At 39.1% G+C, this 25,241-nt stretch overlaps 1 protein-coding gene across 7 annotated transcripts in view; it reads right to left on the bottom strand.

Annotated features, from left to right (window-relative positions):
* Positions 1–3,942: 3,942 nt before the first annotated feature.
* The window catches only part of LOC120373192 (tight junction protein ZO-1-like), a 148,124-nt gene continuing 126,825 nt past the window's right edge, over positions 3,943–25,241 (bottom strand). For 5 of the 7 annotated variants that reach the window (XM_039491228.1, XM_039491227.1, XM_039491234.1 and 2 more), the window contains 5 exons: positions 21,347–21,519; positions 17,374–17,851; positions 15,655–15,872; positions 14,027–14,170; positions 3,943–5,473 (listed from right to left, as the gene is read on the bottom strand). In XM_039491228.1, the coding sequence (XP_039347162.1) occupies positions 5,379–5,473; positions 14,027–14,170; positions 15,655–15,872; positions 17,374–17,851; positions 21,347–21,519 (1,108 nt within the window). In that variant the 3' untranslated portion in view covers positions 3,943–5,378. The remainder of the gene's footprint in view (positions 5,474–14,026; positions 14,171–15,654; positions 15,873–17,373; positions 17,852–21,346; positions 21,520–25,241) is intronic. The other 2 variants (XM_039491232.1, XM_039491233.1) reach the window with 2 other exon arrangements.

Genomic DNA, 25,241 nt, shown 5'->3' with positions numbered 1-25,241 from the left:
CTGTTTCTTACATCCCTTTACATCTATCTACACCTGACCTCTGGCTATATCTCCTGTGTCTCCAACGTATCTCTAGTTGGAGGGAAGCAAGCACAGGTCTTATACTCCCCGCAACTTAATTTAGGAATGACAGAAACTAGCAACTGCCTGATGTGCTGTAGGCACGAAGAAAGCTGGCCATTCCCTCATAGCACCCCCTTCTGGCAAAGCATGGCTTGTACTGCTCAGCAGCCCATCATTAGCCCCACAGTAAAGGAGGAAGAATTCAAGATCAATGACTTCTCTCCTGTTCCCTCTGACACGACTGCAAGTTAGGTGGAGAGTGAGGAACAAGTGTTAAAGGCACAAGTTGTTCCATAAACTTCAGCAGGAAGTTTAAAGTGGTCACTGCAGCCTTTTGACTTGCTGTCATGGAGAAACAAGAGTCTCAGTCCCTACAACTGGCTCTGTCTACACTTAACGTGCTACAGTGTCAGCTGTAGAGCTTCAGTGTAGACACTCATTACAGCAACAGAAAGGGTTCTCCTGTCACTGTAGTTAATCCATCTCCGAGAGGCGGTAGCTAGGTCAGTGAAAATTCTTCCATCAATCTAGCACTGTCTACACTGGGGGTTAGTTCAGCAGAGCTACATCTCACTGGAGTGTGAATGTTTCACACCTCAGAGATGCAGCTATGCCAATGGAAGTTTTCAGTGTAGACCAGACCTAAGAGAGCAAATACATGCAGACTAAGAGCAGACACTTGAAGGTTATAGTGGCATTACTACTTCAGTACGGGATGTGGGGTTTTTTTAAGCCATCCCTCGCCCGTGCTGCTTCCCGCCACCCCCATTGGCTTGGGACGCAGCAGGTAAACAAACTGGCCTGGCCCGCCAGGGTACTTACCCTGGCGAGCTGCGTACCAGAGGTTGCTGACCCCTGGTGAATAACATAGCTGGAGTCAACATAGCTTAGTATCAGAGGGGTAGCAGTGTTAGTCTGGATCTGTAAAAGCAGCAAAGAGTCCTGTGGCACCTTATAGACTAATAGATGTATTGGAGCATGAGCTTTCGTGGGTGAATACCCACTTCGTCGGATGCATGTGATGCCACAGGACTCTTTGCTGCTTTAACATAGCTTAGGTCCACTTACTGCTGTGTCTACACCGTGCTGGGTTGATGGGAGAAACTCTCCTGTCGACTTACCTTCTGCTTTTCATTCCAGTGGAGTACTGGAGTCGACGGGAGAGCGATCTCCAGTCAATTTAGCGGGTCTTCACTAGACCCGCTAAATTGACCCCCAGTGGATCGATCACCACAGCATCAATCTCCACTAAACGTAGACATACCCTATGTTAAACCTGCTAGGGTGGAGGGTCTCAGACTCCAGCCCAAGACAAATGTGTTTACGTCTATTTTTAGCTCCACAAACCCAAATCAACAGACCCACGCTCTAAGACTCAGTGCAGTGCAGAAGTCCTCTTAGTCCTTTTAGATTTAAAGTTTTTACTACTGCCCTGGTTGAAAACATCTCTACTGAATTTAATGGATCTAGCTCCAAGGTTCAAGAAAGTAGAGTTCACCTTTTTTTAATATAACACTTAAAACTCTTGAAGAAAGTTTCCTATCCCAGGAAGCTTACAAACTACAGAGGCAACAAAGAGGAAGGATGGTGTGCATATAATGGGGTGTGGGGTGTGGGGGAGGAGGAAGGGTCTGGCTAATCGCAAAACTTGTTGATTTTCAAAGGTATCTACTGGTTCCAACATCTTCCTTTTGGGCGTAAAATCAAATTCCACTCACTTGACATTACTTAAGGGCAAGAAACACTGAAATGTTTGACATGAATGAAGATAATCACCTATTAAAAACAAAAGGGTAGGTTTTTTTTATGCCCTCTGTTTTGTTAACTGCTCCTCTTCAGTATTGCATCCATGTGTATGATTTGGCTTTTCCTCTCTGCTCTTCTCTATGGGTTTAAAGATGATCTGCAAAACATCTTAAAAAGGCATCTGGTGCCTTTTTCTGCTCTTTATATTTATTGCATGAAGGTGCCCTAAAATTATTAACATCAGGAATGTTAACTCTGGTCTTTATTTTGCTGGGGGACATGTGGGGAGTTATCACAGTATATTTGTGAGATCTCACACCTTAACTGAAGGTGACAGTATTGAATATTTAACAGATACTCTTTCAAAATTGTAGTCAACTGAAGTTAAATGGGTGTTGTTAAAACGAAACCCAGCACTTTAAATAGTTTGACTAAAATATCTCTTCCCTTCACACTTGCTCATTTTTCACTCAATTAAATCTCACTACTTGGCCAGTCTATCTTCCAAGATGGACAGGACCTGAATTTCCCCGCCTCCTTTTTTCCCTTCTATTAAGAGTGTCATTCAGGCTACTTTATATACCATAAAGCAGCAAAAAAGTACTCAAGAATGCCCCCCCACCAACCCTCCCAGGTCACTTACCAACCCCTAGCTTCATTCTAATCATCTCTAAGACGTTAACCTACTTGCCATTTCAGAAGGAAGAGTGGATTAGAGAGCATCTACATTATAGATTTTTGGACTTAAAGCACCTGCTATATCTAACACCCATCTACACACAAGCGCTTTCAACGGTGCACAAATATTACCAGCCCCACTATAATTGCACTTACTAAAAGCAAAATTCAGACTCATCACAATTGTACTCTGCATTGTATCGTAATAGCAGTATAGACAATGTCCACACTTCAACTGCACTGATGCAAGTGGTCCACCCAGCATATAGGTTTCCACAACCCCTTTAGTGACTCCCATTTGCAATGTCTTGTATTTGCCTTAAATTGCTAATTTATTGTTTTGAGCTTCTGGAGAGCTTCTGTAAATTTATATTTTGGGAGTTTACAGTTCACATTAAAAAAGTGTTCTAGCATTTCTTCAACTCTGGGTTCCAACTCCCACAAACCCCATTATGGGAACCCACAGGACAGGTACCCACAACATGCAACTACTGAAACATTTGGAGAAAATGCTGTGTTTAGATATGCGGAACACATTCTACACTACTTTGGACACAATAGTTCAACTGAGCCATTGCAAGTATCAGCAATGTGTTTTCTAATGCACAAAAGTCTTGAGGGATGTTGTTGTCAGCTAATTATCTATCCAATAAGAACAAACTTAGAATGGAAACGCTTCAGGTTTATAAGCCATATTTTGAAGTGATTTTTAAGAGTACTTCCAGAATTTAGGCAGGGCCTTACAGAATCAGACTATACCTTAATCATCAGTGACTTACCATTCAAGTGACAGTCCTGCCAATGTAATTCTAGTGAAATATCTTAAGTTTTAAGCCAGAAAAATACTGTGCACATTATACAGCTCATTAAGTTTATGTATGGGTAAGTTTATTTAACAATTTAGAGCAACCAAAGGGCATGATTTATCTTTTATCCTAAATGTACCCAAGGGATAGTTGGCTTTTATTTAGTGTAAATCCTATTCTAAACTTTTGGTTTTAGACATACTATAGGCTTACAATCTATTGTATCATGGCCATCCTGTTATTGAGGACCTTCTAGTGCCAGCCCTATATTGGATTTTGCCTCTATAGGACAAGTTTTGGAATAGATCTCAGGAAATTAAAATGTGTTTGCTAACTTGCCAGCATGTTTTAGAAACTAATCTACATAGTTGATACAATAAAGAGCCTAATTTACCCATGGTGATTCATGGCATAATTCTGCCACTTGTACTTGCTTTGAGTAATATCCTACTCTCGAGTAGCCCCAGTGGGTTCACACCACAATTGCACCTTGAATTGGTTTTATTATGATAGTTAAGATTATTCAATGGGGAGTCTCCCAAAATAAAGTTCTACTGAGCATGAATAAGGATGGCAGAATCTAGTCCTTAAAACAGAAACTAAACTGATTTGGAAGTGTGCACATAAATGCATTTTGGAAACAATAAGATACTGAAAATATCCTTTATTATTTTAAAAACAATTTTATTCTGTATATTTAGAAATGTGTAATTTTAATAACTGCAAAGAAAAAATCAGCCACACCTGAATAGCTAATAACTGATTAACAGAATGCAGTGGTATATTATCTAAACAGTAGTAGTGCTGATGTGCCATAATAAATTGTTTATTAGTAAAAAAATACATTTCAGGGCACATAGTATAGCATCCTTATCACAAATTACAGTAGGGATATTTTTCAAGATTTTAATCAAACTAGAGAATTCCGAGTTATAGTCTTCAAATGCAGCACTTAAAAAGGTAACAACATTGTGCATTTTTAAAAAAATGTCCTTGTTTGTATATTGTAGAAATGCTGCTTTATTGCTGCAGATGTCAAAGTTCAAGGCTCAAAAGGTGTGAGAATACAAAGATATCCTTAAGAAACTTTGTTTTGTTTTTATATATTTATATATAAAAAGGTAAAGCTTATAAAAGTTAATTTACAAACCAAGAACAAAAGTGGTATGCACGCTTTATATACAGGCATTCTATAACATCTATAAATTTTCAAATGCATAGCAGAAAACATACCATTTTCTTCTGGCTCTCTTCTGGTTGATCAACACAAACAAACAATACTTGTTCTCTAAACCAGCAAGTTCACAATAAGTCACTTTATCAATCTGTTTCATGATATTTTATCTAGTTAAGCACAAAAGCCATACAAACTTAGTAATACAGAGAACTATGAGAACTAAGACTATTAAAAACATGAGGGTAAGGCATCCCTGCTGGTTAATATGTCTGTAGTAGTGTGTTGGTTAATTTACAAATCCACAGAGGCAACTGAACCATAGTCATCTCACATGCTTTCTATCTTTCCCATAACAAAAGAAAACTAAAAATGTTTTCATGTACAGTAAGTAGACGTGCTTTTATAAGCCTCACAGTAGAGGAAAACATCTAAGTTGTGGTAGTCAAAAGTTTATCGCTACTTTATGGGACATGTACACCAAAAGAGCCATCGAAAAACCAGAGATGGAAATATAGTATTGTGTATTTTAACACCCCCAAGTTAAAAAAATAAAAATGCCAAATTCTGTACTTCAACCAGTGGATTATGAACCAAATTCAATTCTTCTGTATGTACTCCATTGGTACTTTAAAGTTTTAACAATGAAACATTAGCTGTGTCCATTTAAAAAAAAAACAAAAAAAAAACCCAACATTCGGAACCCACAAGAACCCCACCCTGTTTCCATAGTAAACTTCCTGTTTGTGGCATGTATTCTGACCATGGTTCAAGAGTGTACTTGCTAACCATTGTTAGTTAAAGCAAGATGCTTAAACAGTAAGTCCCGTTAATACTTGATAGAGTCATTCAGTTTATATGTAAGGTCCATCTCAGTTTCACATTATTTACTCAGTCAGCTAATTTAAGGATTAGAAGTGGTCAATTAGGACTGAGACACAGTTTGCTCCAACAAGATAGTTTGGATCTCCAGGAAGAGACTTGTTCTGCCAAGTTTTGGGGTCACCTGTGGGAGGAAAACACAATGTTGGTGTTTAGAATCGAACGTCAAACAGTGTACATCTTGAAAGAACCATGTTTTTTGGATAGTACCTTTTAATTCAGAATCAACAGGTTTTGCAATAAAAAGTATAGTTTGTATTTTATTCAGAAAGAGTCCAAGGATGGTACAGTTTTAATTTAGTAAACTGCTTCTTGTTGTGGTATTTCAAAAGAGACTTGGTGGTACTCAAGGACTGTTGTACATACAAAACAGATTTGGCTCTGCATCAGCACCAACATAGTGCTTTCCCTTCAAATGATCAAAACTAATCTATATTGGATACTCACATGACTTTTGTATCAAAAAAACAGAAAATTTGGACATTTACTAGGCTACATTGACTAATCATAATTTATCAAAGACAAGTCAAAACTCAAGATAAGTTCTACTTGCTATGAAGTAGGGGGAACTTTATTTTGTATTATGAGTAATTTTTTATCTGAACACAGCATACCAGTAGTACAGTATAACTAACTGAAAAAAGATGGTTACTTACCTGTGTCATAACTGTTCTTCAAGGTGTGGATGCAGACATGTATTCCACTCAGCTGTTCACATGCCCAGTGCACCAAAGCCAGAGAAATAGGCCTAGCAGCATCAGTAGGGATGATGCTTGTGCCCGTTTTTTAATGGTCCCTCCCCTGACTATATATGGGTCGTGCTACCCTAATCCCCCTCAGTTCCTTCACACCAAACCTTAGGCTGGGGATTCTGCGGCAGAGGGGACAGAGGGTAGGTTGTGAATACATGTCTGCATCCACATCTTGAAGAACAACAGTTACAACACAGGTATGTAACCATCTTTTCTTCTTCAAATATCAGCAGACATGTATGCCACGCAGGTGACTCACAAGCTGTTTAATGAGGAGGTGGGGCTCAGAGTCTATTTAAACAGTGACTGTAGAACTGCCTTCCCAAAAGTTTACATCAGCCTGTGATGCTGTGGTGATAGCATAATGTCTAAAAAAGACCGTTTACTGGAGACCACATTGCAGGTCTGTAGATATACACTATGGAAACATCTCTAAAAAATGCTGTTGATGTTGCTTGAACTTGGGGACCTAATCTAAGCCACTCCAAAAGTCGTAGTAATATAGATATCCATTTAGATATGATTTGAGCTGAAACCAATTATCCTTTCATCCACTCAATGTAAGATATGAATAGACGAGGTAATGAACGAAATGGTTTATCCTTTCAGGATAAAATGTCAAATACCTTCTCACATCTAAGACATTCTTCTGCACCCAAATATGATTTGGGGAAAAAATACAGGTAAGAAAGTGACACAAAGTGTACCTCAAAGTAGCATCCTGGCGCTCTCATATTCACCACTGTGATATGATTGATAAGTTTGGTACAACACATGCCTTGTGAGGTATCATTTTAAAAGTCTTCATCTGTTGAATGTTAATATTCTGTTGGATTGTATGTACTATCATTGTATGTGAAGCTATGAAGTATTGCTGCATGTGCTTGTAGGGGGCGGCTGCCCCACCCCTATGAGAGATTGGGCTAGGGCAGGCCAGAATGGCTGCAGTGAGAGGCAGCCAATCAGGGAAGGCCTGAGGGAGAGCCAATGACGGCTGAGCAAGTGGCGGCCAATCAGGGCCAGGCTCAGCCCTATATACAGGCTGCCTAGGAGAGGAGCAGGCAGTCTCTCCCAGACCTCCAACAGGGAAGGTCTGTCTCCTGAGCTAGGAGACCAGCACTGGGGGAGTGCCAGGCTGCAGGCCCTGAGGAAAAGGCCTAAAGGGTGCAAAGGGTCAGAGGGGAAGTGATCCAGGGAGAGTGGACAGCAAGCGAGGGGAGAGAAGGGCAGGGAGGCTGCCGCTAGAGGGTCCTGGGTCGGGACCTAGAGTAGCGGGTGGGCTGGGTCCCTCCCTTCCCCCTTACGCTGCACCTGGCCGTGGGAAATGCCCATATTGGACTACACCATACCCCTGACGGAAGAGGTTAGACTTTGGGGGTGTAGGTGGCCACTGCGGCAGGTGGAGGACTGCTGTTAACTCCCCCACCCCCCGGAAGGGGGTGAGAACAGACTAGGGGGGCACTGCCAGAGGGCAGTGTCCTGAAGGGGACGCCACGAGCAGAAGGGAGCAACACGGGTCCAGGTGCCAACGGAGGGTGAGAGACAGACGGGACACCACCAGAACAGGGTGCTCCCCATGACTGAGCTAATTCTCGGAGTGACCAGTGGGAGGTGCCGCACCGGTGAGTCCCGCCCCGTCACATTGCTACTGAAATATGTTGTGAGATTGGGAAACTCCCACAGCTAGCCTTTCAACTGCAACAAAGGATGGCCTGACAAGTGTTGATGTCTCATCAAAAAAAAAAAATCCACTTTCCCAGATTCTTCTCAGAGGGTGCACACAGGCAATGGAGACTGCCTGGACCCGACATCACAGCAAGGATCTTTCTAGCAGCTAGAAGAAGGTATAAAAAGAGAGACTGTATCATCATCACTTGGCCTCTCGCCTCCCTCTACCCCGCCCCATCCCAAATCTTAATACCTAGAAGATTATCTAGAAGACAAAGACTTTGAGATCAGGAGATTGATTCCAAGCTGGAAAGGAGTTCAGTCTGAGTATTAAGAACTGTAAGATGCCTGTAACAGACAGTGGGGTGAGAGTCTGTTTGATTCAAATCTTGCTTAGTCTGTTAAAGTTAGAATTTAGACTGCGAATTTATTTTTATTTATTAGGTAACCAACTTTGATCTCTACGCCTGCTACTTATTTAAAATAAGTCTTTCTGTAGTTAATAAAATCTGTTTTATATATGTTTTATGTTGAAGTGCTTGTGGAATCTCAGGTCACATTACAAAGGCTGGTGCATGTCCACTTTTCTATGAAGAAGTGGCAAATGTATTAATGATCTTGCATTGCCGAAAGGAGCCTTGAGCAGTGCAAGACAGTATATTTCTGCAGTGCAAGGGGAGATGGACTGTTCTCTCTCTGAGTGGCTCAGGGAGTATTCATGCAGTATAGCAGGGTGTTGGGCTCTAGATGGCAATGACTGAGTGATCATAGTCCCTGGAGGGGTGTTGGTGCTTGTCATTGTCATAGCTTTGTGGGAGACACCCAACGCAGGAGAGTTTAGTATACACCATGGTCCCACAGTTTCAGGTTCAATCCTGAAGATTCCAGTCACACAGTAACCTGATTAAGGCAAAAAAGAGATCTCTTTTGACAGAAATTCTGGATGTGGTCTTAAAATTACCTTGTCTTTGCAGAGCTGGGTGTACAGGGGATTCACCATCAAGACTTGTAATTTACCGATTTGTCTAGTGGATGTGATAGCTACCAGGAAGGTAGTCTTCTGGGAGAGGAGAGAGAATGAGTAGCTCTAATGGTGAACCCATTAGTGCATTCAGCACCATATTAAGGTTCCACAATGGCACCATTTTCTTCACTGGTGGAAAGAGACAGACAATGCCTTTCAGAAACCGCCCTCCCATAGGACTTGAAAATACTGACTTCTCCCAAAAAGGAGAGTGGAAAGCTGAAATTGCAGCCAAATGAACTTTCAAGGAGCAAAGAGCCAGGCCTGAAGATTTCAACTGCAACATTATCCAAAATGTCCATCATATGTCAGCCAAGATTCAGAATTCCCTTAGAGATCACCCAAATTGAAAACTGCTTCCTTATAGACAAGTAGGTGTCCCTCGTAGAGGATTTTCTATTACTAAGCAGAACTTCCCTAACTGCTTCTGAACACCGCATGTCCTCCTATCTAGCCACACAATATACACACGGTAAGCTGTAGACTGTCTGGATGAACACTCTGGCCATGATGTTGAGTCAACAGGTAAGGGAGAAAGACTTGGGAGGTCAAACTGATAGCATATGGAGATTGGAGAACCAATATTATCTCAGCCATGCTGGTAAAATTATGATCAGCTTGGCATGGTCCATTTTAATTTTGAGGATAAGCTGAGGGATAAGAGGGATGGGGGAAGGCACACATTAGTTCGGACCCCAATTCAGATGAAATCCGTTTGTGAGGCATTCTGGCATTCTTGGAAGAGGGCCCTCAGCACACTGTTCTTCAGTAACCACTAGTGGTTGTTCAAGAAGATTCTCCTAAGGTGATCAGCCAGATGAGTCAGAGCCTAGTCAGTGAGCCACTACTAGCATGATATTTTCCTTGATGCAGACGTGCCAAAATTTTATTGCTTCATGACAAAGTTGACTGGAATGGGCTCTTCCCTGCTTGTTGACATAGTACATCACAGTGATATTGTCCATGAGTATTGTGCACTCTTGTTCCCTGAATGTGATGCCAAAAGGCCCGCCACACATTGTACACTGCCTGAAGCTCCAGCACATCGATATGACAGGACGCTTCCTGTTCCATTCACAATCCCTGAATTGTTAATGATTCCAGATGCACTTCTTAACTTATGGAGGAGGCACCAGTGACTAACATTCTGTAGGCGTTGCACCGACAAAGGGAACCACTTGACACACATTGTCCTTAATTGTCTGCCACTGCAGCAGGGTGTTTGGTACTTCCAGAGGTACTCACACCAGAGTGTCTAGTGAATGGTAACTTGGACAATAGATAAGCCTCACATGCCGCACTATGTAGATACATGTGGCCATATGGCCTTATAATTTCAGACACACACGGGCTGTTGGAGTAGGAGGTGGAGGTCCAGACACAGGTGATTTTTTTGGTCCTTTTTCTTGGAGGACCTGAGGAAGAGGAACAGAATATCTTCCTGCTAGAGGCCGCCTGAGAGTCCTGCTGAGGAACAGCAGCATACTGGTACCATCTCCTATGCTGATATAGGCCTCATGGCTTGCTCCATCAGGTACTGCTTGAGTCTCAAGTCCCTTGCCATCTGTGTCCTTTTCTTGAAGGACTTATAGATGGAGCCCCTATCCTTAATGTGCCCCTTTCCCAGGCCGAGTTGAATAGTGATACCCACACATGGTGTTCAAATAGCCCCTCCACATAAAAGGCAATGTTTAAATCCTGGTGAAGGCATTCCACCAGGAAACTACTGCTAAATTCCCTAACTAATCAGTGGTATTGCTAATAAACAACTAAACTATTTACAAGTTCTCAAAGACAGAGAAGGGGGGAAAAAAAGGGCAGTGTGAAGAAACACTATTGAGGGTGCTCCAACTCCAGTCTCAGGCAATGAGAAGGATATGAGAGGGGTCAGGGCAGTGCCACCCCTACAGGTACTGCTAGGCAAATTTCTACAGCTTGTGTGTGCTAGGCACCTGCACATCTAAATGGTTACATGTCTGCAGCAACTCAAAGAAGAACTTCTACTAATCTTTGGGAGAAACTTTGCTAAAGCACTGATGTGCCAATGAGATGGTAATTTGCTGATATTTACGTTAGATAAGATTTACAACTGAGATGTTTCCACTTATGGTCATTAAAGCTCCTGTGATACTTTCTTTAAAAACAGAGGGTTTATTCTTAGTTGTCATTTGACAGAACTCAGAAGATTAATCCAGTCAATACTTATTGTCCCTTGTAGTTTCAACTTGAGAAGTTCCCCACCCAATAAACCATTGCAAGATGTTGCTGGTCCAAAATATAGTGTCCTCATAGCACCATTTCAGTGGTAGATTATCTCTTGAGATAAACATAGTAGTGTTCTTTAAAGCCTGAAGGATAAATGGCACTATAAAATTTCAAAAAGATGAGCCAAAAAATACATCTGTTTTAAGATTTGGAGACATCATTTACATGATACAGCATCTCAAACCTTTGTGTTAAAGGAAAAACCCATGAAAATAAACATGAATTACACAATGTGCTGAAATGATGACAACACCTGATGTGGAGTCTGGGAAAAGTAAATATGGCCTAGGGTTGTCATGTGTATTTAGAGAATTTTAAAACACAAATCAACTGATTGCAGCCAACAAATGCTAATTATTTAAAATAGTTCTCAACTAGAACTTTAGTGCTGCTGGAGGATTTTCCGTTCTGTAAATACATTAATTCCATTCAATATGGAAACCTGAGTCTTTGTAAAATATCTGAATAAATTTGCGAATTCTAGGTTTTAATCTCACAGATGAGGCAAACATTTTAACAGACACACCTATGGTTAGATTCTAACCAATACAACCTATAACTGTTACTCCACAAGTTGAAGATACGATTACTTTCCCATGATTTGGGCATTTAAATCCTTTGAAGTAATGACTGTACAATATCAAACTAATACAGTGCAACAAGTGTAATATAAAAGGAAATGAATGTACTCTTAGTCATTTAAAGATGCAATTTAAATTCTCTCCACTCAAAAGTTAAAATGAGATTAACCAAGAATTTCAGATGTTTTAGGGATAATATACAAGTATTTCTGACTTAGCAGAGAGTAGGTCAGTATATGTAATTAAATGTTCATTTAAAGAACAGGACATGGAAACAACCGAGATCAAGCAAAAAGCTGAGATCAAGCAAAAGATTGAACAGAAAAAGCACCATAGTGTTGGAAACCACTACTATAAAGGCACCTGAAAAATCAGAGTCCTGTAACCAGCTAATTTAAAAAGAGAAAACAAATATTTATTTAAGACACAGTATGGTCTACTTACATATCAGCAGACAGTATTGCCTAATTCTGAAATCGTCTCAAAGAGCAAGATTACTGATACATCCCATTTCAGTTAAACAGAATAAAGTGTTGTGTTATAACTCCAATACAGAAAATGTTAGTACTTGTATATGCTTTATCTCTCTCTCACACACACACACACACACACACACACACAGGCTAATTTAGAAGAGGAAAATGATCTGTCTTAAAGAAGTTTTGATTACTATTTGGGAGGACTAGCGTTTCTCCTTTCATTTCAAGTAAATTCATGAATAGATTTTTCAGTTACAAAATATGAGTGCTTTTTAAAAAGTTTTATGTAGTTGTGATGGTGTTTTTTGGGTCCCCGCCACTTAAGTATCAATGTTTTAACATTTCAAATATGTACATACAGTTAAGTAGATGTATGGAACACATGCATATAATAGCATAAAAACCATCCAAATGTTGATTTCTTTAAATCAGATGCCCATTATCAAAACGGATGTTCTGTCAGTGTCAATGCACTGTTAACAGGTATAGATACATTAATGATAATACATTTTGTTTTAAATACTGTATACATAAGTACTGTGTTTAAATACCGGTATTATATACAGATTATATGTACACATTAGAGGTGTAAATCCTTCCATTGTAATGTTAGAAAGTAGCTGAATAAAACCTTGACTTTCTTTAAATGTGCAGATATTAATTTTTAAATTGCTGTAACTTCAGACCAGGGGCGGCTCTAGCGTTTTGGCCGCCCCAAGCAGTCATGCGCGGGAGGCGCCCCGGAGCCGCGGGAGCAGCGGACCTCCCGCGGGCATGACTGCGGAGGGTCCGCTGGTCCCGCGTGGCTCGGCTGGACCTCCCGCGGCTGCGGACGGTTCGCGGACGCGGCGGCTCCACTTGAGCTGCCGCAGTGATGCCTGCGGGAGGTCCAGCCAAGCCGCGGGACGAGCGCCCCCTCCGCAGTCATGCCTGCGGCAGGTCCGGTCGTCCCGGGGCTCCAGTGGACCTCCCGCAGGCATGACTGCGGCAGGTCCGCCGGCGCAGCCTGCCGCCCCCTAGATTTGGCCGCCATAGGCAACAGCTTGTTTTGCTGGTGCCTAGAGCCGCCCCTGCTTCAGACATTTCATGAAATTGCTTGAAACTTGCATAAAAATTCTACTTCCGCCTAATACTGATCACCCAGAATTTCAGCCAACAGTGTTTTCTCTGTTCCAAGTAAGGGGGTGAAAGTGGTAGTGAGCGTACAGAAAAAAAAGGACAGGCATACAAAACTGAAACCTGGTTGCAACTTCAACTATGAAAAGCCTCTCTCCATAATTCTGGGTGCAAAAAGGAGGTTGGTGAAGAAACAGGTGGAAGCAAGCAAGAAAAATCGTGTGGAAAATCCAGCCATATTAGAATGAACTATAAAATGCTTTTACAGACAAACACTGTAGTTTTCTTAAATGGTCTGATTGTAAGCATCAACTTGCAAATATGAAAACAGTTAACATGTAATAAGTCATGATTTAGGAGTGTAGAGGTTAAATTTACAATTTAACAAAGTACTATATGGCCAATTAAGAGAAGACATGAGTTTGTGGTTTAAAAGCCAATTAGGAGTACATAATCATTTTCCCCAATTTATTTTAGTGCAAATTTACAATTTTAAAGTGTTTGCAGCTGTAACAGTCCTCAAGGAAGAAGAAAAAGTGGAAAGTATGATGCCATTTAACGGACCACGGAAAGGTAGAAAATATAATACTGTATTTTTCTTTACCATCTTGGTTTGTCAACCACAATTTTAGCCATGAATTTGCACCATGAGTAATGAAAGTGAAATGGAGAGTTTAACACAAATACAATGATTGAGTTATATATATTACACATTGTCACCTTTAGCCAAGTGATCTTAAATTACACGATAGCACCCAAAAGCCCCAAAAGGACAGAGGGAGGACAGCATACCCGACGAGGAGTCGGAGGATTTTAGAGCAAAAGACCAACCATCAGGGGTCATAGACGCACAGTGTGGTAAGCGCAGCTCCACTGGCTTCAGGAATTTTAGTCCATGGGGCCCACACATTACCAACGGGCTAAGCAGTGTTTCACCTACAGTTAAAGAGAAACAAAAATAAAAAGTTACCAGTGGAAACCTGTTCGCCTTGAAATACATTCAGTATTTCTTCATACACAAACAAGAGCAAAATACAAAGAAATTAATTTATAAAACTATGAAAATTTAGCCGCACAAATAAAACAGAGCTACTCAGCAAAATTGTTTCTGGTTGCCTTTCCTATTACCATACTCCAGTGTATTTCAACTGGACTGGATCATATTACAAAATGAAAGGCATATGGCCAGACAGGCCAGACTATTTGACTACATTAGAATTTTTCTGACCTATAATTCCAAAAACATGTGCTGCTATACCAGAGGTACAAACGTGAACCTCTCAGTGCCTTGCCAACACCACAGCTTTGCTCATGCTACTGCTAGTGGTGTTTTATCCACTAGGATGTCAACCATCTTAGTGTTGACAAGGGAATGCACAGGGTTGAAGCAAGAACCCAAGAAGTCATTTGTTGAAAGTGATAGCTGAGCTAGCAAATAGTTGCCTAAGAGCCCAGCCCTCTCTTAACAGTCAAAAGGCATGGTACAAGGAATTGAGAGTTTTTATTTTTGCATTTCGATGCTCAACATGGTAAAGAGAACATGCTCCTCGACTAAACAACCCATATTCAGACGATGGTAAAGAGTTGCTTTGAATCTTGCGCCGTAGTACCAATATAGTGCCTCAATTGTAAATTCCTGAAATTGAAGTCCTGAAGGAGAGAACAACTTCTCCTTAAATGAGACACGTATAGTACATGTTTAAAGGACTACTAATTTCCAGGTAGTCCTTGTCTAGGTTCTGGAGTGGCTATTGAAAAAACAAACTGACTACAATAAAAAGAGATTCGTAGGTTATATGCTGTACTACTTGCCACTTTTAATAAACCGTAAAAAGTGTGTGTTTTAGGAAACAGCAGTAGTCATTCAGGGATTGTCGGAAAACCAAGTAAAATAAAAATTTCATTTGCTTGAGTATTTTCTACCTCATGCCTATTTTTATAAAGCAAAGGACAGAAAAAATTTGGCTGTTAGTAGGTCTTTGAAACTTCCAGCATTTGAGGTAAATTTTCTCAATGTGTTTGGCTAACACTTCACTTAATTTTTAAAAAGATATATTGTATAATGCTTTCAGTCCTATATCATGTGAGAAAACATGAACCTGGCAGACCAGAATACACCCATTCATTGACTATAGAGATAATGAAGCAATGAAAGTCATTTTAAACAATTATTTTCAAAGTATATTAAAGTTTAATTTGTGCATGTCAACATACTTAGATATTAAAAATTATAGTCAAAATGGAGACATCATGAATTATTCTCCCACCTGAAAATATAATTGAACAGAATACTACTTCCTCTGTACTTCTAGTTTGTGAGCTTCTTGGGAGCAGAGACCATGTCTTCAAATGTTTTGCAGTCAGTGCTTAGATAATTAATAGCAATAGATGGTATATTAAGATACGAAGACAACTCTTACCTTTCTCTTTGTCTAAAGGTGGGAGGATACTATTATCTCTGCAGACCTTGAAATAGATTTCTTGCTCTATTCCTTCTGGAATGGCTCCTTGTGGTATAATTATACTAACTCCTGTCTCTATGGAGCTTAATACACCACCATTGCTGTTAAAAACACCTCTTGCTGTGGCTACTACAGTATGTCCATCCTCCTCCTCGTCATCCTCTAGTGCTGAAGGGCTAAACGTGAGATACATAGATTAAGCACAGCAGTTTTATATACCTCCCCCAAAATCAGTAGCACATACTGTATTTTGAATTAACTTACCAATGCAATAGTTACATTAGGCAGGCTAGCCCTTTAAAGTGTAATCAGTCTCAACTAAGAAATAAGTCAAATGGAATAGGGTAATTTTTGCTCATCTTTTGAGAGAAAGGATAAATGGAGATGCATTTCTGCTGTAGCCACAAAAAATGGAACTTGGAAATTTACCAACAGCATCAGTTAACTAGTTTTGAGTGGTCCAAAATCTCTAGTTAGGTTTTTGAATGCTCAGTTTTTAGGGTTGTTTCAGAATAGTCACCCCAACTACAGAGCTCTGCATAAGAGGACTAAAATTTACTAGAATTCTGTTGTTCCAGCACCACATTTGTCATGAGTTTAGTATCATAAAAACACAAAGCAGATGTATTATGTTGATAATTCTTATATGACCCTCACTGAGACTTTTCTTTCACTTATCTTTAAGTAAGGACAATTTGTCAGCCTTAACTTCTATAGCATCAACAAATACCACTTAGAATCCTGCTATTTTCCAGGCTGTGAAATTAATGTTGCAGAGGAATGGAAAAAACCTTCACATTTTATCGGGAGGTTTATTGTACTTAAGTTTATTTTACATCAATTTCAGAAGTACTCATTTCTTCTGGAAAGAGACCAATAATTTAACAAATCAGTATCAGCTCAGCTTTTCATGGCATAAAAGAACTCCAGCTGCTTTAGCGCAAACTGCTCATTCTTATGTTGCATTACTGAATTTTAAAAAACAGCAAAAACTATTTAAAATTTGAATCGTACATTATGATCACACAGCATATGGCAATTGAGACAAAATATTTTGCAAAGATTTTACAAACAGATACCCTATTTTAAAACAAAATTGAGGAAATGCTCAAGTTAGCAAAAAGTATGCCCCTTATAGATGAGTGGATTTTGAGTTTTATGGTAGCTTCATAATTTGAGAATGGGTAATTGCAGCTTACTCTTAAACAGTTATATTGTTTGGTCTCATAGCAGGTAGAACAGAGTTGTTGAAATGACTGATCTCTTTTTAAAAGAGTGCTTTTAAAAATTGACCTGAACTAAAAATATAGCTTCCTCAACACATACAAGACCAATCCCACTGAATTTGCAATATTAAGTTGTGACATTAATAATTTAGTAATTTCAGCTTCTGGAGAGGAGTTGTTTAGAGCAAGATGTGTTAATTTTTTACTAAAAGACATAAGATAAGAATGCAACTTCATTATTAAAAAGTAGGATACAGGCAGACAGGACACCCCATGTCTCCCCAAAAGCCTCCAGTGTTAGTCCCAGGAGATGCATCCTGGTTTTTGGATTAGAGAGTCTGGGCAAACTAACAGCAATTCACCCAGGACTGGACACACTGCCTAAAAAACTGCAATTTCATGTGCAACTCCATTCTTAAAAACGTATAAAAGAGAAAAATATATCTCTTACCTTACAGGAATGGCTTTAGGCACAGCATTAATGTTATTTGGTTGATATTTAGGCTTGTCTGCCTGTATGGAGAATGTATCCATTCCACTGTCAAACTCAGAAGGCTGCAATGAGTTATGTGCTTTTAAAATTGGTTGAGGAGAATTTGGAGCCTTTGAGGTTAACTCTGGTTTATGTTGAGTTTCATTTGGCAGTAGATTGTGGTTGAATTTAGGACTTTCAAACTTTCGCTCAAATGGCCTGGCAGCACTTGTGTAAGGCTTCGTTGTAAAGCGATTATAAGCCGGGGTGACTGTTTTCTGAGTCTGCTCAGTTCCATTAATTGGACCCTTGTCAGGGAAGCTTTTCTGAGGATAGAAGGTAGACTGCACAGTGTCCTCTCGGTTGGAAGATCTGAAAGTTGCTGGTTTATTTTGAGATGGAGGTGGGTCAGGCTTGGGCACTGTGGAATTCTGGAAATCTACGGACATAGAGTTAACTGTAACACAAAATGGGGGGGGGGGGAAGAACCATGAAAAAATCCATAATATGTAAGCCTTAATATTCAATTTTACAGTTCAGACACTTAGGTCTATTATGAAATTTTTTTATTTGCAGTAGAGCTGTTGATTAACTACAAAAAATTAACTGCAATTTAAAAAAGTTTAAACATGATTAATCGAACTGTTAAACAATAGAATACCAATTGAAATTTATTAATTATTTGTGGATGTTTTTCTACATCTTCAAAAACATTGATTTATATTACAACATGGACTACAAAGTGTACAGTGCTCACTTTATATTATTTTTATTACAAATATTTGCACTGTAAAAATGATAAACAAAAGAAATAGCATTTTTCACTTCACCTCATACAAGTACTGTAGTGCAATCTTTTCCGTGAAAGTGTAACTTACAAATGTAGATTTTTTGTTTGTTACATAACTGCAGTCAAAAACAACACAGTGTAAAACTTTAGAGCCTACAAGTCCACTCAGTCCTACTTGTTGTTCAGCCAATTGCTAAAACAAACAAGTTTGTTTACATTTACGAGAAATACTGCTGACTGCTTCTTATACATCACCTGAAAGTGAGAACAGGCATTCGCATGACACTTTTGTAGCTGGTGTTGCAAGATATTTATGTGCCAGATATGCTAAACATTCACATGGCCCTTCATGCTTCGGCCACCATTCCAGAGGACATGCTTCCATGCTGATGATGCTCGTTAAAAAAATGTGTTAATTAAATTTCTGACTGAACTCCTTGGGGAAGAACTGTATGTCTCTCCTGTTCGTTTTTACCCACATTCTGCCATATATTTCATGTTATAGCAATCTTGGATGATGACTCAGCACATGTTCATTTTAAGAACACTTTCACAGCAGATTTGACAAAACACAAAGAAGGTACCAATGTGAGATTTCTAAAAATAGCTACAGCACTCTACCCAAGATTTAGGAATCTGAAGTGCCTTCCAAAATCTGAGAGGGATGAGGTGTGCAGCATGCTTTCAGCTGTCTTAAAAGAGTAACACGCCGATGCGGAAACTACAGAACCCGAACCACCCCAAAAAAGAAAATCAACCTTCTGCTGGTGGCATCTGACTCAGATGATGTAAATATCTTGCAGTGCTGGCTACAACAGTGCCATGCAAATGCCTGTTCACACTTTCAGGTGACACTGTAAACAAGACGTGGGCAGCATTATCTCCTGCAAATTGTAACCAAACTTGTTTGTTTGGGCAACTGGCTGAAGTAGGACTGAGTGGATTTGTAGGTTCTAAATTTTTACATTGTTTTATTTTTGAAAGCAGTTCTTTTTTGTACATAATTCTACATTTGTAAGTTCAACTTTCATGATAAAGAGATTGCACTACAGTGCTTGTATTAGGTGAACTGAAATATACTATTTCTTTTGTTTTTTTACAGTGCAAATACTGTACACTTTGTATTGTGTTGTAATTGAAATGAATATATTTGAAAATGTAGAAAACATCCAAAAATACTTAAATAAATGGTATTCTATTATTGTTTAACAGTACGATGAATTGTGATTAGTTTTTTTAATCGCTTGACAGCCCTAATTTGCAGTAGATTTAGTAGGATGTGATTGTATGTTACTCACAAAGTTAGCATTAAAGGTTTCAGAACAGCACTGAAATTAAGCTACTGTTTAAGGGAAACGTTATTAAAATAATATTTTTTAGAAATATCAAGGCTTACTGCCCATTTCTGGTCCTACACAGCCATGGCATAGGAATTTATAGTTTTCAATAAAATGTAGGACTTGTAACACACTTTTTATAGAAGACCAAAACTAGGCTACATTTAGGTATGTACTTCTTAGATGTCTGCCTTGCTAGCTTCCTAGTTATAGGATAAATATGAAATTTAAGAATTAGAGTTAGCTTACGTTTATGTAAGAAAATATATTTGTGTGTTGTAAAGAAAGGCCCTGACTAGCAAGTAGAATGAAAGCCTTGAAAATAATAAGATATAAGGTCAGAAGGAATAAAGTAGGGAGAATGTCTGATTCAAAGAGTAACTTATGAGAGAAGCGAAAAGTTCTAAAAAGAAGGCCTCTGACCAGTAGGGATAATTGTGGATGGTTAATAATCTCAAATAATAATTCCAACACTAGTATACTTCATAGTGATATGTCACCTACACTTTTGTTACCTGTATTAGCACATGTACAAATTGTACATACATGGCTTTCCATAAAATGTATGCCCAATTTACACAGCACAAATTTGCTCTAACCTTTTTATGAAATGGAGTAAAACAGAGCCACAAGTAGCTGAAGTGGCTGGAACCAAACAATAGACAAGCTACATTGCAACATCATCATAAGCTTGAGCTAAAAGAAAGGACATTCTTTGTTAAGGCTGCCTAAACAAAGTAGAAAATTCTCTATTTTCGCAGACTTGAGAGAGAGCACACATCATGCTCAAAGAGATGTGGGGGTGAGGAGGAGCTGGAAGACTGCCTATAAAGGAGAAGATGATAAAATTGAAGTAGGAAGACTAATCTGCTTTATCTCTGTTGAGACTGTTAACATGGAATCAACTACAATATAATAGTTGTTGCGATATGGACACTTCCCCGAAAGAGGCTCAGCTACCATCAACTTTTTTCATAGAACTCAGTAGAGTCTCCAAATTGTCAAAGTATAGCATTAGCTGATTGGTCCAGATTTCAATTAGTTAAAGTCCCATTATTAGTGTATTGTCAGTGGTTCTCAACCAGGGGTATGTGTATCCCTGGGTGTATGTAGAGATCTTCCACAGAGTACATCAACTTGCCTACATATTTGCCTAGTTTACCAACAGGCTACATAAAAAGCACTAGCGAGCTCAGTACAAACTACAATTTCATATAATGACTTGCTTATACTGCTCTGTATACCATACACTGAAATGTAGGTACAATATTTATATTCAAATTGATTTATTTTATATGGTAAAAATGAGAAAGTAAGCAATTTTTCACTAATAGTGTGCTGTGATACTTTTATATTCTTATGTCTGATTTTGTAAGCAAGTAGTTTTTAAGTGAGGTGAAACCTGGGGGTATGCAAGACCAATCAGAATCCTGAAAAGGATACAGTAGTCTGGAAAGGTTGAGAGCCACTGTACTAAATTATACATCCAAGTCCCCAACAAATAGAGATTTTTGTATCTTTAAGTGTAAGTGGTCTAAGTAAGATTCCCCATTAATTGAAATGTCTTCATCTTTAATCAACACCTTTATCCGAACCTATTGGTTCTAATTCCCCAACTAATATACTTTTTTTTTTTTTTACTTAAACTTGGGTAGAAATTATCGTAGTGACAGAAACTTTGTGTGCAAGAACTGAATAGTTCAATTTTTAAAAGTTTGTGCAGTAACTTAAGTCTGTACTGGAGAATAGGAAACTAGGCAAATAGAACACTCGCGTAAATTCAACACTTCTTTCTATTAGACGTGCCAACTTTCACATTTCATACCCTCAGAAAGTGCAGACTTGGGATGTGCCTGAAGAAGTACGACAGGGTTATTAATCGACTGAGGTTGAGTATACTGTACTGGAGGTGGGGGAGGAGGAGTAACTTGAGGAACTGGCTCATAGCGCTTTTCACCACCAGGTCTATCTGTGGGCTCAGCGTCAGTAGGCTTCCCCCTGTTGGAAAGAAAAGAAAAACAATAGGCTGACTTGTCTAATTTTACAAAAGTTTTCAGTTCCTGAATTCACCACTATTTCTTCTTCTATAATACCTAATTTTCATCTCTTCCTATGAACATTAACTGTTTCTGTATAAAATTCAGTCCTAAGTACAAAACATTCATTTATAAGCACAAGAGATTTCAAGACAACACTGAATCTTTAAAAAGATTAGTAACACAAACCAAAAGATGGCAAACAAAAGGCAGATGACATTTTGGGTGTATTTTTGTAATGTTTAGCTCTAAATCCTTCATTTTCAATTTAGTTTGGGTGATCTTTCAATTGAGGAACTGTGCTATTATTTAGGTAGGTATTAAAAACAGTTTAATTTTAAATTATCTAGTTTTTTTAAAAAGCATAAATTGGATGTGCAATAGAAAGACTGATTTCTGTCAGAACTCTTCTAAATACACCCGATATTTCAACAATGCCATCTTAATTATAAACGCAATCAGCTTAAGCTTCACTAGCTTTATGTGCATAAATTTTAGCTAGTTAAATAAGCAGGCCATTTAAACTTAAATTTCATATATTTCTCACACATGATTTTCAGGAAATGGCCAATTTTCAAAAATACCTATAGTTTTTGGCTATCTTAACTTAAACGTACTTTCAAAATCATTGTGTTTAAAATTTTAGGTGCACATAATGCCTGTGAGAAATGTAACAGTGAGAGGACACCTTAAAACATCCTCACATCAACGGCAATCTTACCACTTGATGTTCCTTTTCAAGTAGTCATAGCTAGTGTAAGAGCCAAGAAATCTAGGTGATGGCAAAGCAAACAGCAATAGAAGAATGAAAGAAAAATGGTCATTCTATCTTAAGCACATTATTTCTTCATACTTTATGTTAGTCCTAGAACTGTTCACATGACAAGGCATTGTACAAAGAGACAGAATTAAGTTAGTCAGCTAGCATTCTGACAAGACCTTACTGTATATGTACAGTGATCATATGCTATGCTTAATATGAAACTTTTGTCCATGAATTACAGGCAGGTGAGGCCTCAAAGTGTCCAGTCTCAGTAGTTAAGTTCAGGTCAGACTGAAATAGAACCTTCATTATATCTTGAACAAACACTATTAGAGTGCAATGAAAGAATTTCAGACTCTCATTCTACTTGACTGTAAATAGGAATTTTAGTATTCTGAATTTGATATACTGTAGGTGCAAATCATGCTTATCTCATTCCGGGGCTATTTACTACACATATGCTGTAGTCAGTATTGCACTGCAGATGACTAGCTGCAAAAGTTTTTATAGTGAAGAGTTCAATCTTATTCCTAGAGAAACTCTCAGCTCTCCAGTATCAGTGTCCACACATTAAAAAATGGTTTCTGGTCAGCATTACCATCTCCTGTAGTAACTCTCCCAAATAACTGTGAGACATTTTAATTCTGCCTACTGAGAGAAGAAAGGTAAAATACACACACACACACCATGGTTTGTGTTATAAGTGACCTTTACTATTGTGATCCCTTCTTCCTTCTTGGGGAGCTGGGGACTACAATCGAGGAGTAAAAAACCTGGAGTGGAGCATCCACAGGGACACTACTCGAAGAAGAATTATTATCCAGATATTCTGCAGGTATATTGTTCTAAAAGTTCAATATCGTTTTATCATTGAGAAAGTAGTAAGATTTATGCAATAAACTGAAAAATATTACTAGCTCCACTTTCAATTAAAATTTGGGAATATTCCTTCCAACATATATACAACTCCACTTAATGTTAATATGCATGAATTTCAGTGAGAATGGACCCCTTTCCTCTCTATGGAGTAATTTAAACATTGTCCAAAAACATCACTTATGGTCATATTTTAAAAAAATACAGAGGCTATTCAAACAGTGTTCTCTTTCTAAGCCACATAAATCAGATGCAAAGATTAAAACTAGCCTCTAACTAAAAAGACCTTTGATGTTCCCTCATCTATGAGTAGCTCTCATTTTTTATTTTTGGTCACTTATTTTAAGGCAATTACTAGCTACGTAGTTGATAACTGATTGAACTCATTCAGCTTGTAGGACTACAGTCTGACATAATGGCATTCACAAGTATTCTACTACAACATTTAAAAAGTTAACCTAGTAAAGATTTATAACTATTCGGTAGACAAAAAACAACAACAACAAAAAACACAAAAAAACCACAACACACCAATCCACAAACTTAGCCAGTTCAAAATGTAGACTGCATCTGAAAACAGGATCTCCTTGGAAGGAAGAGTATTCCACAAAAATGTAGCTTTGTTTTAAATGCACAAGTTTTATTTTTATTTCCTATTATGGTAGCAGGTAGAAGCTTCAAGCAAGAATCAAGGCCCCGTTATGTTGGGTGCTCTACAGACTGTAATAAGACAAGTCTTTTCCCACTGACAGAAAGAAATTGTCAATGAATAACCAACATATTGAAGAACAAATAGTAACTCATTGCAAAGGCACTGGGATCAATGGGTAATACACAACTGAATAATGGGTAGAGAACATTCCAGAAAATTAAGACAACCTTGGCTCTTCCTGAAAGAATGGATGAGATCCCATGTGCATTCTGTGGTTCCCCTCAATTTGAACCCCAGAATACTGCTCCATTTGGGATCTAACACAAAAGCTCGATGGAGAGGAAAGATCACTCAGTTCTGCTTCAAGAAGAGAGCTACTCTCCTTGCCCATTCCGATATAGGCAGGATGAAACGTAAAAGCAGGACACCAGCAATCTTAACTCTGAAAGATGCTGTGAGAGAATGGACTGGGATAGCCACTCTCACAGCTAGTAAACAAGGCCCGTGACTGCCAAAAGTAAATAATCCTCATTTTAAGATTTCAGTATGTCAGTATTGTAAATGGGCAGTTTGGATTTATAGTGTTAACTTCCAGACATGTTGATTTTGAGCAAAAAAATCTCCAACCATATACAGTACTCATCCCACAACAAGAGGAGTTACCACTATAGGCCTGTTTCTGCCACCATGGGACCATGCTGTTCGGGGTCCAAGACAAAATGACAGGGCAAACTCAAATAGGGCGCAAAAGTCTATAGAGCCAGTTTCCAACTTGTTCCTGGGAAGGGATTGCCTACAATAGTCTCATTAGGCTTCCTCTGCCTGTCCTAGGCCACAAAGAGAGACCAGTAGTCTTTATGGAGCAAACCAAATAGTTTCATGAAACAAAAACCCAACAGTCTTGTGCCAGGCCTACCTTCCTCTACAGGGCTCTGGCAGTCAGTAGTCTCTGCAGAGGTTCTGGGCTGGTCCTTTCCTCAGAAAGCAATGGTCTGTTCTCCTCCCTGCTCAGCCAGTACTGAGCTGTCCTCTTCCCTTTTTAACTGCCCACTTGGTATCTCACAGCAAGTGCAGGTGTAGTGCAGTGAGGCTGAGTAGCATCATGAAAGTCTGGTAACCCTTGCTGGTTCAGTGTGGGATTTGCATACCTCATCACATACCTTCCTGCTCAAGCCAGTTCCTGGGGGGGACTAGACAGATATCAGCTTCCCCCCTTCCCAGGAGAAGGAATTTAGAGCTGAGTCAGGGGGAAAGTGGAGAACATGGAGACCTGGTAGATGGGTTGGAAATAGGAGGGAGCGTGGGCTATAATGGCAGAGAGAAAGGATGGTCAGGGAAAAACTGGGAGGCAAGATCAAATCAGTATCTCAGATGCCTATATACAAATGCAAGA

This window comes from Mauremys reevesii, linkage group 10 (assembly GCF_016161935.1).
Source record: "Mauremys reevesii isolate NIE-2019 linkage group 10, ASM1616193v1, whole genome shotgun sequence".
Classification (NCBI taxonomy): Eukaryota; Metazoa; Chordata; order Testudines; family Geoemydidae; genus Mauremys; species Mauremys reevesii.
Note: the sequence above shows the minus strand (reverse complement) of the source record. Positions and strands in the feature narration are given on the sequence as shown.